This window comes from Zalophus californianus, chromosome 17, assembly GCF_009762305.2.
Source record: "Zalophus californianus isolate mZalCal1 chromosome 17, mZalCal1.pri.v2, whole genome shotgun sequence".
NCBI lineage: Eukaryota > Metazoa > Chordata > Mammalia > Carnivora > Otariidae > Zalophus > Zalophus californianus.
This window is the reverse complement of record NC_045611.1, coordinates 52,311,476-52,325,651: the sequence shown is the minus strand read 5'-3', so window position 1 is coordinate 52,325,651 and position 14,176 is coordinate 52,311,476. Positions and strand designations below refer to the sequence as shown.

Below are 14,176 nucleotides of genomic sequence, written 5' to 3'. Positions count from 1 at the left end.
AGGTAAGTATAGAGATCGAGAGAATGAGCACTTAGAGCAATTTTTTTAAAAGATTTTTTAAAATTTGTTTATTTTTAAAGTAAACTGTACACCCAATGTGGGACTCGAACTTACGACCCCGAGATCAAGAGTCACATGTTCTACCGACTGAGCCAGTCAGGCGCTGTACATTTATTTATTTATTTAAAGATTTTATTTATTTATTTGACAGAGAGATAGAGAGCACGAGTAGGCAGAGAGGCAGGCAGAAGGAGAGGGAGAAGCAGACTCTCCACCGAGCAGGGAGCCTGACGTGGGGCTCGATCCCAGGAACCTGGGATCATGACCTGAGCCGAAGGCAGCCGCTTAACTGACTGAGCCACCCAGGTGCCCCAGGCGCTGCGCACTTAGAGCAATCTGACAGAATAATTTTTATGTCTGTTGAAACCACATAAAAATTTGGGTTTGAATTACGCATGTCTTGGTTTTCAGTTTTATGTTCTCTTCTTGTAATTCATTTCTATCGTATTTTACAAAAGCCTTGATCTCCATTGGAGGAAGTTCAGAGATTAGCCCTTCATCACACTTTGAGAGAAGCACTATCCCAAATGGGATACCCCATTTGGCACTACTGCCCCCCCAGGACATTTGGGGTCACTCTCTTCTCCTGGGAATATTTAAACAGTTCATTGTGAAACATAACCTTTCTCTTCCAGAACATTCTATTCTACCATTTTGGAATTCTCTTCTGACCTCCCATGGGCCAAATTCTGGCCTGACCTCCAGCCCCAGCCAGCTCCCTGTCTCCCCAAACACACACACCTTTCGATCGCTGAGCCCAGACACGGTGTCCACGTACTCCTCCTGGATCATGAAGGCGGCCAGGTTGGCTGTGTAGCTGGCGAGGAAGATGACGGCGAAGAAGGCCCATACCAGCACCATGATTTTGCTGGTGGTCCCCCGGGGGTTCTCCACGGGCACCGAGTTATTGAACACCAGGGCCCAGAGCAGCCAGATGGATTTCCCAATGGTGAAGGTTGAGCCGCCAGGCCCTGCAGGGGGCCAGGAGGGGGACATGGACCCCAAATCCCTTCTACTCCATGAGGGAGCAGAAAGAACTACGATTCCCAGCAGCCCCCCCAACGCCTCTACACCAGGGGCTGTTGGGAAATGTAGTTTTATCTGTGGTCCGGGTGCTCTGAGGTGATGGAGGAAGGGGACTCACGCTTGCCCGTGGCCAAGCTGCGGTTGTAGCCGACGGGACTGAGGTACTCGAAGATGAAAACGGTGACGGCGACCACAGTGAGGCACATGACGAACATCATCACCCACACGGCAGGGCTGTAGGGCTCTGGGGGCAAGGGGGGAGGGGGTCAGGGCTCGGCCAAGCAAAGGACTGGAGGGACCACAGACACGTGACCAAGGTGCAATCACAGCCTGGACCTTGTCCCACTCTGTCCCCTTCCCAGGCTCCCCATCGCGGGGACAGCCCTCATTGCCCACCCAGACCCCTGGGAGACAGTCTCTCTCAAAGAGAGCCAACTCAACCATTTCTGTGGTTTCAGTCACCAGATATACCCTAAATGTTTCCTGAGCCCCAGACCCGAGTCTCCCCCTGGCAGCTCACCACGTTCCACACTGAGGCCAGGACTGACACCCAGGCTCCCCTTCCTGGGAGCCCCACCTTCCATCCAGTCACAGCCCCCCCCCCCATTTGCAGCCTCACCCCACCTTCCTGCCCTCACCCTCACCAGCCACAGTCTGTTCCCCCCCTCCCTGGCCTGATCACTCTCTCAAGAACCCACTGCTTTAACAGGCCAGAGCTGACAGTTTCAGAGTGAGCCTCACCCTCTCTGCCTTGTCTCCGCCGCTCCCCTGCCAGGGGCACCACCCTGGCCCATCAACCAGACACACTCGCATCCATGTGTCCTCTCCTCACACTGCCGCTGGGAGTTCACTGACAATAAACCCAAATCACCACTTCCTTGAGATTCCTACCAGGTGATCTGCCCTCCCTAGGCCAAGCCCAGGTGGTCACAGCAGGGTCACCGCCCCAGACTGTCACTGCGGCATCTGGGGACACTCCTGTTGCCTCTGCTGGGCAACGTGGTGGGGCATAAATAGGACCTTGTCACTTCCCTGCTGAAGGCAGGGGCCCCATGTGGTGCATCTCAGGGTGCCCTGCCAGAGACCTTGGTGCCACAGAGATGCTCTAGGCGAAATACACAGAAACCAAACGCAAAGGAAGAGATGTCCCTCCTCCCAGCCTCCCACTCCCAGGAGCTTTGCCCAGATTTCAGAGAGCAAGAGGGAACTGAGGTGAACGGCTGCCCTTGGCCTGATGTGCACTTTTCCTTCTCTTGTCACCAAGTTCAGCGAGATCCCTACCTGATCCACCTCACGGCCACCAACCCAATGGGGTCCAGCTTCCTGACCACACTCCAACGCTGGTTACTCGCCTCACCCTCAGTGTCACCTTCCTATCCCACACCCATCTCCTCTCTGCATGGACCTCTGCCTTCTCGTGGGCCTCCTGCCCCCACTGTCTCCAGTGGGATATTTTAAAAGCCCAGATCTGATCATATATCCCCTCCCCCACCACCTACAGCTAAAACCTTGGCCACTGCCCTAAGAGTAAAACCCAACTCTCCTACCAGAGCCACCAAGGCCCTGCATCTTCCTCCCCCATGCCCACCCCCAATTCTCTCTCAGCCCTTGTTTCTCACACCCTCATGATCACTCACTGCCCTCTCCAGCCACACAGACTTCTGGCCATTTCCCAAATATTCCACACACATTCCTGCCTTGGGATCTTTCCCCTTGCTGTTCCCTCTGCCTGGAATGGTTCTCCGGCCGGATCTCCAGAGGGGCCTTCCTGCTCTCTCCTGGCAGCACCAATCTCATTCCTCTCCACCTCCCACCCTGGCTTAATTTCTCATACTATTCATCACCACCTGAAATGATGTTGTCCATGTATCGTCTTAAGAGATTATTTTCTGTCTTCCCCACGAGGCCAAGAGCTCTTAGAGGACAGGGGCTTGTGTGCGGGGCCCAGAGCCTGGCATATGATAGGTGCTCAGTAAACACTGAGAAGTGAGTGGAGCACTTACCATGTGCCACTATCATGCTAATCTCTTTTCCTCATCTCATATACAGGGGAAGACTTGGGGTTTGTAGGGCCTGAGGCTTATACAATGTGGAGGGTTGTCTTTAAGAAAAAAAAGAACACAAAATTATAAGTACAAGAATACAAGAGAATGTGTGAGAGAAGGTTCCTTGAAGAGCATGTGCGAGAGAAGGTTCCTGAAGCTCAGCTTCCTTGGCCTCATGGTAAAATGGCTTCTCCCATTTTACAGATTGGGAAACCTAAGGTCAGAAGTGATGCCACCTCACCAGTCACACCGCAGGGACAGGCAATACCAGGATGGGAACTGGGCACACAGCTGCCCCAGTGTTGCCGTCCCGGGGGCCCGGGCTCACCGAGGAAGGCCGAGGGGGACACGGTGCCGTTGCTGCGCGCCACCATGACGCTGATGCCCGTCTCCACGAAGGGCACGGAAAAGTCCACGATCTCGGACCGCTCCTCGTTGATGGTGAGGGAGCCGATGGCCATGTCCGCGCGCTGGTAGAACACCTGGGGTGAGGGCGGGGGGGGGGGGGGGGAAGGAACCTGGTTGGCTCAAGCGCACAGAGGAGGATGGTGGGCAAGACCTGCCCCAGGAGACCAGTGACAAGGTGAGAGAGAGGCTAGGAGGGTGGCGGGGTGGCGGAGGGGGACGCAGAGTGGGGCAGGAAAGGAGGAGGTGAGAGTCGGGGAGCAGGGGTTGGAAGAGGTCGCCCCAGGCCCGGTCATGCTCCCAGAACAAGCTCTCTGGATTTGGGCTCCATCCTCTCGGCCCCGCCCCCTTCGTTTAGGAGGGACACCCTCCTGGCCCCGCCCCCTCCACGCCACAGGTCCCTCCTTGTGGCCCCGCCCCCCAGCCAAGGCCGGTCTCGGGGTGGCCCCGCCCCCTCAAAGCCCGGGCTTCCTCTCCTTTTGGCCACGCCCCTCCAGCCCGAGAGCTCCGGCGCCGTGGCCCCGCCCCAGCCCGCCCCCTCCCGTCCGGTCGCGCCCCACCTCGCCGATCATGCCGTTCCAGACCCCGTCGATCTTCTTTCCGTGCTTGCCGTTGGTGACCAGGTAGAGGTCGTAGCTGAAGCCGATGGTCTGCGCCAGCCGCTTCAGAATGTCGATGCAGAAGCCCTTGCAGCACCGCTTTTCCGGGCGGGGGGCGTCCGGAGGAGGGCTGCGGGGAGCGAGCAGGCTTGGGGATGCTGGGTACCCCCCCTCCACTTCAGACTCTCCCATGAGATGAGGGTATGGAGGGAGAGACAAGAAGCAGCTAAAAGTATGATTAGCGCTTTCTGGGGAAACTGAGGCTCAAAGGAGTTCCGTGACTTGTCCAAGGTGACTAAGCTGGAGGGCTCTGTGGGTTCTGAGTTCCAAGGGAGGAGGGGCCGGGGGCCAGGGCTGCTAGGCTTCAGGGGATTTGGAAGCCGGAACTCCTGGAGCCGGGGCTGTCACCTGTGGGTGCGGTTGAGCTGGCTCCGGCAAGGCACGGAGTCTCGGATGCAAGTGCCGCTGATGGGGTCAGCGGGCTCCACAATGACAAAGGGCCTCTCCTCCAGTGTGGCCACGGTGAGGTGCTGCGTGTCATCCACGGGCTGCAGGAAGCGGCCGTAGCGGGACCACAGCGGGTACTTTAGGCGGAGAGTCTGCTGCTCCCAGCTGCCCACCTTGGCCAAGAGAAGGGCACTCAGGCTCCGGGGCGGGGACTTTGCAGGATGTCCTGGCCATTGTGGCCCTCCTTCCTCAGAACCCGGGGCTCCCAGCTCCTTCTCCCTTAGATCCGGGAGTCTAGGCCCCATTTTCCCCCTCACCTTAGAACCCACGGGTCTGGGCTCCCACTTATTTCCCCCAGGACCTAGAAGTCTGGGCTCCTTCCTCCCTCAGAGGCCAGAGTCCTCATCTCTGTCAGGACCGAGGTGTCTGGGTCCCCACAGCCTCTCCCTCAGGACCTGGGACTCCAGGCCCTCTCCTGTGCCTGAGGCTGGGGCTGGGACTCACCACCTCCCAAGTCCTGTCTCTGGTGAGGGAGATGACCACCAGAGAGGGGTTCACCAAGAAGCCGTCCTCATTGAAGGAATAATCCCGGTTGTCCCAGGTAATATTCATGAAGTACCTGCCCAGGAGGAAGGGAGGGGACATGTGGGTAGCTGGACTGGACCTAAGTGGCTGAAGGCAGAGATAATCCCCTTCCTACTGACCAGCCCCGGCCCCTAGCAGGAATCTCTCCCCCAAGATCCCGAACACCCCAATATTCCCCTTCTTTGTTCAGCCGTCTCTGCTCGATACCCAGCACCTCCTGGACTGGGTCATAGACCCTCAGCTTGAGTTTGAGGTCCTCTTAGAGACCCTGTGCATTCTGGCCCCATCTGCCTGCGCAGCCCCATCTCTGATCTCTCCCTCCCCTCAAACTCCTTCCACCCCAAGCCCTTTCCGTACCCCACCAACACTGAATGCAAAGTGTCCCCGAAACGTATCACACGGCTTCCTGTTTCTTGACCATTGTAGGTGCTGTGCTTTCTGCCTAAAAAATGCTTTTCTGTCCCTTCTCACCCTGATTGATTCTTTTGTCTTCAAGATTCAGCTCAAGTGTCCCTTCCTCTGGGAGAAGCCCCAGAAGGTCTCTGGACTCCCAGATAATCTTCACGGTGCAATGGTACCTGTACCATGAATGCCTGTCCCCGGGCCCTGGTCACTGCACTGGACACTCAACTGCGATCCTCACCTCCTCACTTCTCCCCCTGCCGGCCACCATCCGCAAGTGCCACCTTCCTGCCCCCAGGATCTCTCCACGTCATCCCTCCTCTCCATCGCCACAGACCCCCTGGACCCCAGCCCAAGGCTCCTGCCTGGCCCCCAACCTCCATCTTCTCTCCTCCAGTCTGCGCCACACTCCACCCCAGAGGCATCTTTCTGCATGCAAAACTGACACCACTCCTTGCCTGCTCACAACCCACCCATGGCTCCCCAGTGCTCCAGAACAAAGTCCGGCCTCTCAACCTGGTATTTGAGGCCCTTGTGGCCTGGCCCCGTCTACCCCCACCCCCAGCCTCATCACCCCCAATCCCAATTCTCCTACCTTCATCCCCTCTGAGCTGTTGTGGTCCCAACCTGCCTGAGTTTCTCTCCCCTCTGGGCCTTTGCAGGATGCTGTTCCCCCCCTGCCTGGAATACTCACTATTTTTGGAGAACTCCTAACCACTCTTAGAATCAAATCCAAACACCTTAGACTGGCCAAAATGCCCTACATGAGCTTGGGCCTACACGGGCCTCACTTGCTTCTCCATAATACCCTGTCCCCCCGCCTTGCTCACTAAGCTCCAGTCACAATGGGCTTGTTTCAGGCTCCCGAATAGGCAATTCCGGCCCGAGTGAGCGACTCTGCACCTGCTGTCCCCCTCCCTTCTCTTCATTCAGATCTTCCAAAAGTTGGCTCTTTTTCTTTGCCCATTTTTTTTTTCTTACCTCCAAATTTCACCTACTCAGAAAGACCTTTCCGGATGACCTCACCTAACCTAACACCCTGGGTATTTCTTATCACATTCTACCTCTTTTATCACCTGCTGGTATTTCTTCTTCTTTATCTTGTTTGTTCACTGTTTGTCTCCCCTATGAGACTGTCGGCTCTATGAGAGCAGGGACCTTGCTCAACACCATGTACCCTTGTGCCCAAAGCAGTGCTTGGCACGTAGCAGACTCTCAAAAAGACTCATTCAATAAACGAATGAATGGGCCATTCATCCGTCAGGTCTCAGCTTCGATGTCTCCTCCTCTTGGAGACCTCCCTGACCCCGTAGGCTGACCCGTGACTGAGTAGCCTAGTTTGGAAGGCTGATTGGAGCCAGTGAAATTCGTCTTTTGGGAAGACGTTGGCTGTGAGATTTGGGGGTGGGGTGGGGAAGGGGTGGAAGACAGGATGGGATGAAATTATGAGTATCAGCAGAGAGCAGAAATTCTGGGTAAAGAGTGAGTGCTAAGAGAAGAATTGGACAGACTCTGGGCATGGCACGTCAGACAGAGACAGGGGTGGGGAGAGTAAGAGGGAGACAATCAAAAAGAGATGAAAGAGTAGCTGGTCCCCAGGCTTGCCCTCAATTCCTGGCGTCTGGGTTTCTGTGCGTGTTTATCTTCCCAATAAACCCCCTTTTCCCTTAGGAAACTTGAATGAGACTCTGCTTCGGGCAACCAGAAACATCCTGGAGCCGACAGTACGCCTGCTGATGCTCCCACCATGCCCGGGGCCGCCTCCATGATTGCGAGCATCACACTGTGTTGTCATTATCCCGTCCCTGTCTGCCACCCCTACAGGACCCTGTGTTCTTTTCAGAGAAGTCCACGGTCTTATTCATCTCCGTGTTCCCAGCGCCCAGCACGAGCCCTAGTTCCTAGCGGGCGCTCAGTATTTATGAACGAGGGATGCTTTTTCTCACCCTCTTGTCCCCGGATCCTGTCCCCCAAGTCACCGATTCTCAATTCTCCCCTCGCTTTTCTTCTCCACCGGTCACCTCTTTAAGCTCAGCTCGTCCTCATTTCGGGCTTAAAGGCCTCTCCCTCCACGGTTCCGGCCCCAAACTCATCAATTTCTTACTGCCAACGCTTCCTACGGTGGCGATGCTGTTTCCCACCAAAACCTGTTCTCTTCTAAAACAACAGAGCGTACGCCGGGCACACACCTGGAATCCGCACTTCCCCAGTCCTCGGTGCCGCTAGCCCAGGCCCCATGCAGGTGAGACCTTCAGACTCTTTAACAATCGGTACAGCGCAAGCGCTAGCCAATCAGAATCGACGTCTAACCAATTTGCACGCGACGCGCCTGTAAACAACCAATAAGGCAGCCTTGGCCGCCCCACGCCATCCCCCTTGTCTCACCTGCCCGGAAGGAAATTGCTTGCTCCCCACTTTCTCTCTCTCCCGCTTTCTCAGACGTGCGGCCGACCCCGCTTCGACAGCGCAAAGGTGGCGGAGCAACGAGGTGGGAGGGTCCTGGGTCCCCGACTGACCACGTGGAGCAACAGAGCCTCCTGAAGACTCATTTCTGGATTTTTTTTTTTTGTTGAAGATTTTGTTTTTAAGTGATCTAGGGGCGCCCTCGGTGGCTCAGTCGGTTAAGCGTCTGCTTTCGGCTCAGGTCATGATCCCAGGGTCCTGGGATCGAGCTCCGCATCAGGCTCCTTGCTTGGCGGGGAGCCTGCTTCTCCCTCTGCCTGCCGCCCCCCCCCCGCCCCCCGCTTGTGCTCTCTCTCCCTCTAATACATAAATAAAATCTTTTTTTAAATTTTTTTAAGATTTTATTTATTTATTTGAGAGAGAGAATGAGATAGAGAGAGAGCATGAAAGGGGGGCGGGTCCGAGGGAGAAGCAGACTCTCTGCTGAGCAGGGAGTCCGAAGCGGGACTCGATCCCAGGACTCCAGGATCACGACCTGAGCCGAAGGCAGTCGCTTAACCAACTGAGCCACTCAGGCGCCCTAAAATCTTTTTTTTTTTTTAAGTGATCTCTACACCCCCACGTGGGACACGAACTCACAACCCCGAGTTGGAGAGTCGCACGGTCCACCGACTGAGCCAGCCAGGGGCCCCATTTCCAGATTGTTAAGTGAGAAAGAACAACTTCTATCTCGTTCTGGCCACTGAATTACTGGGGCATTTTGTTACTGAAATTCAGCTTATACTCTAGGGAATTTCATCATACCTGAGGTGCCATCAAGTACAGGGTGTATCTCTAGTTTTATGTACCACAAAGAAAGAAAAAAGTGCTGCCAATTAAGCCATGATAAGCCATTAATCGTACGGTATATCTTGATTTCAAAGACATTAAACTGTGGGAAAAAATTCATCTTAAAAATCAGGAAATATTGTAACACACTCACCGTGTCTTGGGTGCTTTTTCCCAATTACCTGACTTAACCCCGGGCAGGAGACCCAAGTATATCCATTTTACAGAAAAGTACACTGAGGCTCTGAGAGGGGACGTGACCCATTTGAGGCAGCTCAGTCAGTGAGTACCCCAGGCAGTCAGGCTCTGGAGCCTTCCCACAGCCCTCCTACACCAACCCCACTCACCTATGCAGACTCTCCCCTCTGTGGGTGCGGTTCTGGGCACGGCAGTCATGGCCGAGCTCGGGCAGGAAGCCATAGTCACGCAGCAGAGCCTGGGCACCTCTGGCCACGACGGCCACACCAGCGGCCACACGCCGGGCCAGGTCATCCCGCCAGCCAGCCGAGCGCACTGCAAACAGCCCGGCAGGCAGTGGGGCGCCTCCTGGCAGAAGAGGGGGCTCTCCAGGGGCGCCTGAGCCTCCGCCTCCAGCCAGCTGGGGCCCCACCATGAACCAGACGTAGCCAGGCCCCGTGAGGCCAGCCTCCTCAGCTGCCCGGAACACGGGCTCGGCTTCTTCCCGGGCACAGAAGAGCAGGCGGATCTGCGCGCTGACGCTGCGGAGCTGGGCACCCAGCACGGCCTCGCCTGCTCCAGGGTCCAGCGTCAGTGCCCCGCGGTGCTCCCAGCCCACCATGCTGCCATCAGTCAGCACCTCGATGTAGGACAGGAAGGCCCGGTGGCCGGGGGCACGCGTGGTCACCGCTACAAAGGATGTCCAGTCGTACTCCTCCAGCACCTCAAAGATGACCTGGAGCTGCTGCTCTGTGGAGGAGCCCAGCTGCAGGAAGGTGGAGCCCTTCTCCTGTGGGGGAGGAGGAGGATGTCAAGCCTCCGGATGTGGAGACCACAGCTCCCAGCAACCAGTAGGGGTCTTCAGTTCCCAGTGGTCAAGACAGATCTCATCTCCCAGCAACTGATGAGGGCATCCCAGCTCCCAGTGGCCACCAGTATGTCACGGCTCTCAATATGGCAACCGACTAGCTGTTCACCAAACCGGTCTCCTTTCCCTGCTGGTGCACAGAGCTAGGCCTGGGTTAGGTTTTGCCATGTGGCTGAGTTCTAGACTCATCCGGAAAAGCTCTCCCCCATGCACCTTACTCTCTTCCCTGTCTGAGAACAGACGCAGAGGCCCCAGAAGAGAACTCCGAAGTCCTAGGGGGTAACAGAGCCATAAGAGGGAGGAGACTGAGTCCCTGAGTCATCACTTGGAGGAGAACCACCTCTTGTCAGGAACACCTGTTTGGATTTTATATGAGTGAGAAACAACCTTCTATTGGGTTGAGCCACTGAGATGTGGGGGTTTATCTGTTATAGCAGCTAACATTACCCTAGAACACACACAGCATCCAGGGAGGAAACTACAGTCCCCAGCCTCCACTGGGAGGGACTACATTTCCCAGCATGCAACAAGGGTGCCGAAGATGCCGTCTCTCCCAGCAGGAAGCAGCTTTGCTGAGTGGATTTGCCCTTCTCTGGTCTTCCTCCTGCCTCCCTGACTTCTCCTTCGGTCAGAATTTTAAACACAGAAGTGCTCTAGTGTTCTCTTTCCTTCTCTGTCCTCCCTCCTTGGTGATCTCATCTAGACCCATGTGTTTAAATACTGTCTTCTGTGCTATCCAATATGGTAGCCAGTAGCCACCACATGTCAAGTGCTCAAGAGCCACACGTGGCTAGTGGCCATCATACTGGACAGAGCAGATATAGACCATCTTCCCCATTGCAGAAAGTTCTATTGCCCCGCACTGAATGTGTTAATGGCTCCTCTCCAGTCACTGTACCTCTCTCGTGAACTCCGGACAGACCTACCCCCCTTTCTACTCAACATCTCCTCTTGGATTTCCAAGAGGCATCTCAAAATTAGCATGTCAAAACCAGAATTCTCCATCTCTCCCTCACCCCAACCCCCCGCCCCAGCCTCAAACCTCTTTCCCATCTTCCTTTCCTTATTCACCCAGCTGCTCGGCTCCCAAGGCTAAATCATCCTTTCCCTCTCTTTCCCTCATGCCCAATCCAGGCCATCTTCTAGTCTTCCCGGCTCTCTGTTCAAAACATAACCCCATTCCTCACTACTGCCCCATCACAACCCTCATTGACCACTGTCTTGCTTAGACAAGTGTAACAGCTTCCTGACCCCTCTCTGCTAACGTTTTTGCATCTTCCAGTCCATTCTCCATCAGCAGCCAAAGTCATCTTTTCAAAATATTAATTGGATCACATCCCTTCTTGGTTGAAAACCTTCCAATACTTCTACCTGAGAGTCAAAGCCAAAGTCCTCACTTTGGCCCACAGGCCCTGGATGAACTGGCCCTCGTTGCCTCTCTGACCTCATCTCCCACCACCCCCACCTCTCTGTTCTTCCTCCAACACATCAAGTTCCTTCCAGCTTCAAGGGCTTGGCCCTTCGCTGTTGCCCTTCGTGGGGACACTCTCCCCCAGCTCCTCCATGCTGGACCTACCCCTCCTCATTCCTCAGGTCCAGCTCAGTTGCCACCTCCTCAGGGAGGCCTCTCCTGACTGCCATCCTACCCTTCCTCCAGGACAGATTTCACGATCTGTTATTTGCCTTCTGTCTCCCCATTAGAATGCAGGCTCCATTAAGAGCAGGGATCCTGTCTTTTTTTTTTTTTTTTTTTTTTTTCCTCATCACAACTGTATTCCCCGGAACCTAAAACAGCCCCGGCACGGAGTCAGCCCTCAATGAGAAGAGGAAATGGACTTTCTTCCTAGGTGTGTGCCTATGGTTATGTGTGTAGGAGATAGGGCAGTTGTCCTGAGTGGATGAGGTCTCCCAGCATGCAATGAGAATCCCGAGAGGAACTCATCCTTGGCAAGTGGAGATATGCTGAGGGGACCACGTTCCCAGCATTCCATGGAGGCACGATGGCCCTGTGAGGACCCCTCTTTCTTCCATCCAGAGATACTAGAGGGACTACATTTCCCAAAAGGCAACGAGTGTACACTGAGCGGGCCACAGTTCCCAGGTGACAATAAACAGCGGCCCACACTTCTCAGCAGCAGTGGAGGCAAGAGGAACCACATCCCTCGGTAGGCCATAAAGGCGGCAGCCACGGAGTAGTAAGTCCACCCCGAAGGTGATATGCTTGCATATCTCTGGACAACTCCTGTCTAAAAGAAGAAAGTTGGCCAGAGGCCCTTCCCAGAATGCTCTGGACAGGAGAGAACTACGAGTCCCAGGATGTAACTGTGACCTAGTCACGAAACACCCGAAGCCACCGGCCCTCACAGCGGGGAACAGGTGGGGACTTAGGCTCCACCCACTCAGATGGCCCCATTCGCCCTAGTACCACCTCGGTTACACAGGCTCCACCCCTAAACAGGCCATGCCCCTTCCCAGGCACCTCCTCCTAACCTATCCCTTCTCCTTCTCAGCGCATACACCAGGCTTGGTCCAGTTCTTTCCTTTTCTACCAGAAGTCCACTCCAGCTGGTGCCCTCGGGCGGCCGGCCTCTTTCCAGGCCACAGCCGGCTCCAGCCTCTTGCCCCCTCTCTCCCGCAGGCTCCTGGGTTTGACTTCTCATTCGCTGGGCCTGCCTTTCTGGTGGGTCTTCATCCTCCCGGGCCCACCCTCCAGGTTCTCGCTTTCCACGCCTTACAACTGGGGCATGCCTCTGCCCAAACCCCACTGCCGGGGCTGCTTCCCACTTTAGACCCCGCCCCTTCGGTCCAGAGCGTAGGCCCTGCCATCTTCCTGACCTCCCTCTGCACCACCTCACCAGCTAGCTCTCCCCTTCCCTGACTGCCCTCGCCCCACTTCCTGGCTGCCTGGTCCTGCCCTTCCCCAGCCCATCTACGACTCCTCCCCTTCTCCCACTCCTCCTTTCACCGGAAGGCTCCGTCCTCCTACCTGGACTTCTAGAGCCCTTGCTCAGCTGGCCGAAACCCTCCCCGTCCCTCAGTACCCTGACCTCCGCGTACCCTCTTTCATGGCCCTCTCCCTGCCTTCCTAGCTCCTGACCAGACCTCACCCCTTCCTGAACCCCATTCCTTTCCAACTGACTCCTCCCTTGCTGATCCCCAGATCCCACTCCACCCTCAGAGCAGGCCACCTCTGGCGGGTCCCTTTTTGTTCCCAGTCCCCGCCCCTCGCTGCCCTTCCCCGCCTCTTCCCGATTCCATTCCCTCCCCTGACTCCCTCCTGCCGCAGACCCTCAACCCTCCGCATACTCTGACCATGACTGGCCTCTCTCTCACCCTGCTCCTAGGTCAGTCCCCAGGCAGGCGCCCAGGCTCCGATCAGCCTGTAGGCCACGCCCCCAAGTCAGCCCCGCCCCTCACCTAGCCCCTAGCCTACCTTCCGGCCCCACTCCGTCCCAGATGCGGACCCTCAGGCTTGGCCCCGCCCCCCCCGCGGCCGGCCCCGCCCCCCGCAGGTCGCGCGCACCTTGGGCGTGAGCACGAGCGCGGCGCCGCCGTGCACGGCCACGATGGGCAGCGAGGTCTGCGCCGACAGGAAGTCGAGGATGGGCGCGACGGCGGGCGCGCGCGAGTCGTCCTCGAACACGACGCCGTGCACGCGCAGCCCCGACAGCAGGTCGCAGAGCTGCAGCACGAGGCTGCGCGGGTCCGAGCCGTTGAGCACCAGCGCCACCGGTCGCACGTCCAGGCCCGGGCTGCGCACGGCCGCCGCCACGGCCGGGCCCAGGCGCGCCGCCTCGGTCGCGTACGCGGGCCCCGAGAACACGAGCGCCACGTTGAGCGGCCGCGCCCCGCCGGGGCCCCCGCCGGGCCCGGCGGCCCCGCCCGGTCCCGGCGCCTCCTCCGGGAACGGGCTGGCGCAGGCCAGCGCCAGCAGCAGCAGCATCTTAGCGGGGCCCCGAGGGCCGCGGGGGCCACCGGCACCGCGCATCGCCTGCGGGCCCCTCCGGGCGGCCTCTGACAACGGGAGAGCGGGCGCACAGAGCCGGGGAGACCCGGGAGCGGAGAGGGACACAAATGAGAGGAAGACACAGAGATGGGGAGACAGAGACAGGGGACAAGATATAGAGAGACACGGACAGGAGGAGATACAGGGAGGGAGAGAGGCAGGGGTAGGGAGGAGAGGGAAAGGTTGCGATATAGAGACGGGGAGCCACAGAGAGAGACACACAGGCAAAGGGAGAGACAGAGACAGAGCGAGGCAAAGGGAGAGACACAGAGACAGGGAAAGTGGAGGTGGGTAATGGGGACAGAGAAGATGCAGAGATCGGGAA

The 14,176-nt window shown here is 57.0% G+C and overlaps 1 protein-coding gene across 1 annotated transcript in view; it reads right to left on the bottom strand.

Annotated features, from left to right (window-relative positions):
* Window positions 1-13,833, bottom strand: part of GRIN2D (glutamate ionotropic receptor NMDA type subunit 2D) — a 32,356-nt gene extending 18,523 nt beyond the window's left edge. The window contains exons 1-8 of the mRNA XM_027619578.2: window positions 13,369-13,833; window positions 9,148-9,767; window positions 5,087-5,201; window positions 4,544-4,755; window positions 4,097-4,265; window positions 3,460-3,613; window positions 1,205-1,330; window positions 802-1,031 (exon numbers count right to left, since the gene is read on the bottom strand). Coding sequence (XP_027475379.1) covers window positions 802-1,031; window positions 1,205-1,330; window positions 3,460-3,613; window positions 4,097-4,265; window positions 4,544-4,755; window positions 5,087-5,201; window positions 9,148-9,767; window positions 13,369-13,833 — 2,091 coding nt within the window. The remainder of the gene's footprint in view (window positions 1-801; window positions 1,032-1,204; window positions 1,331-3,459; window positions 3,614-4,096; window positions 4,266-4,543; window positions 4,756-5,086; window positions 5,202-9,147; window positions 9,768-13,368) is intronic.
* Window positions 13,834-14,176: the final 343 nt, after the last annotated feature.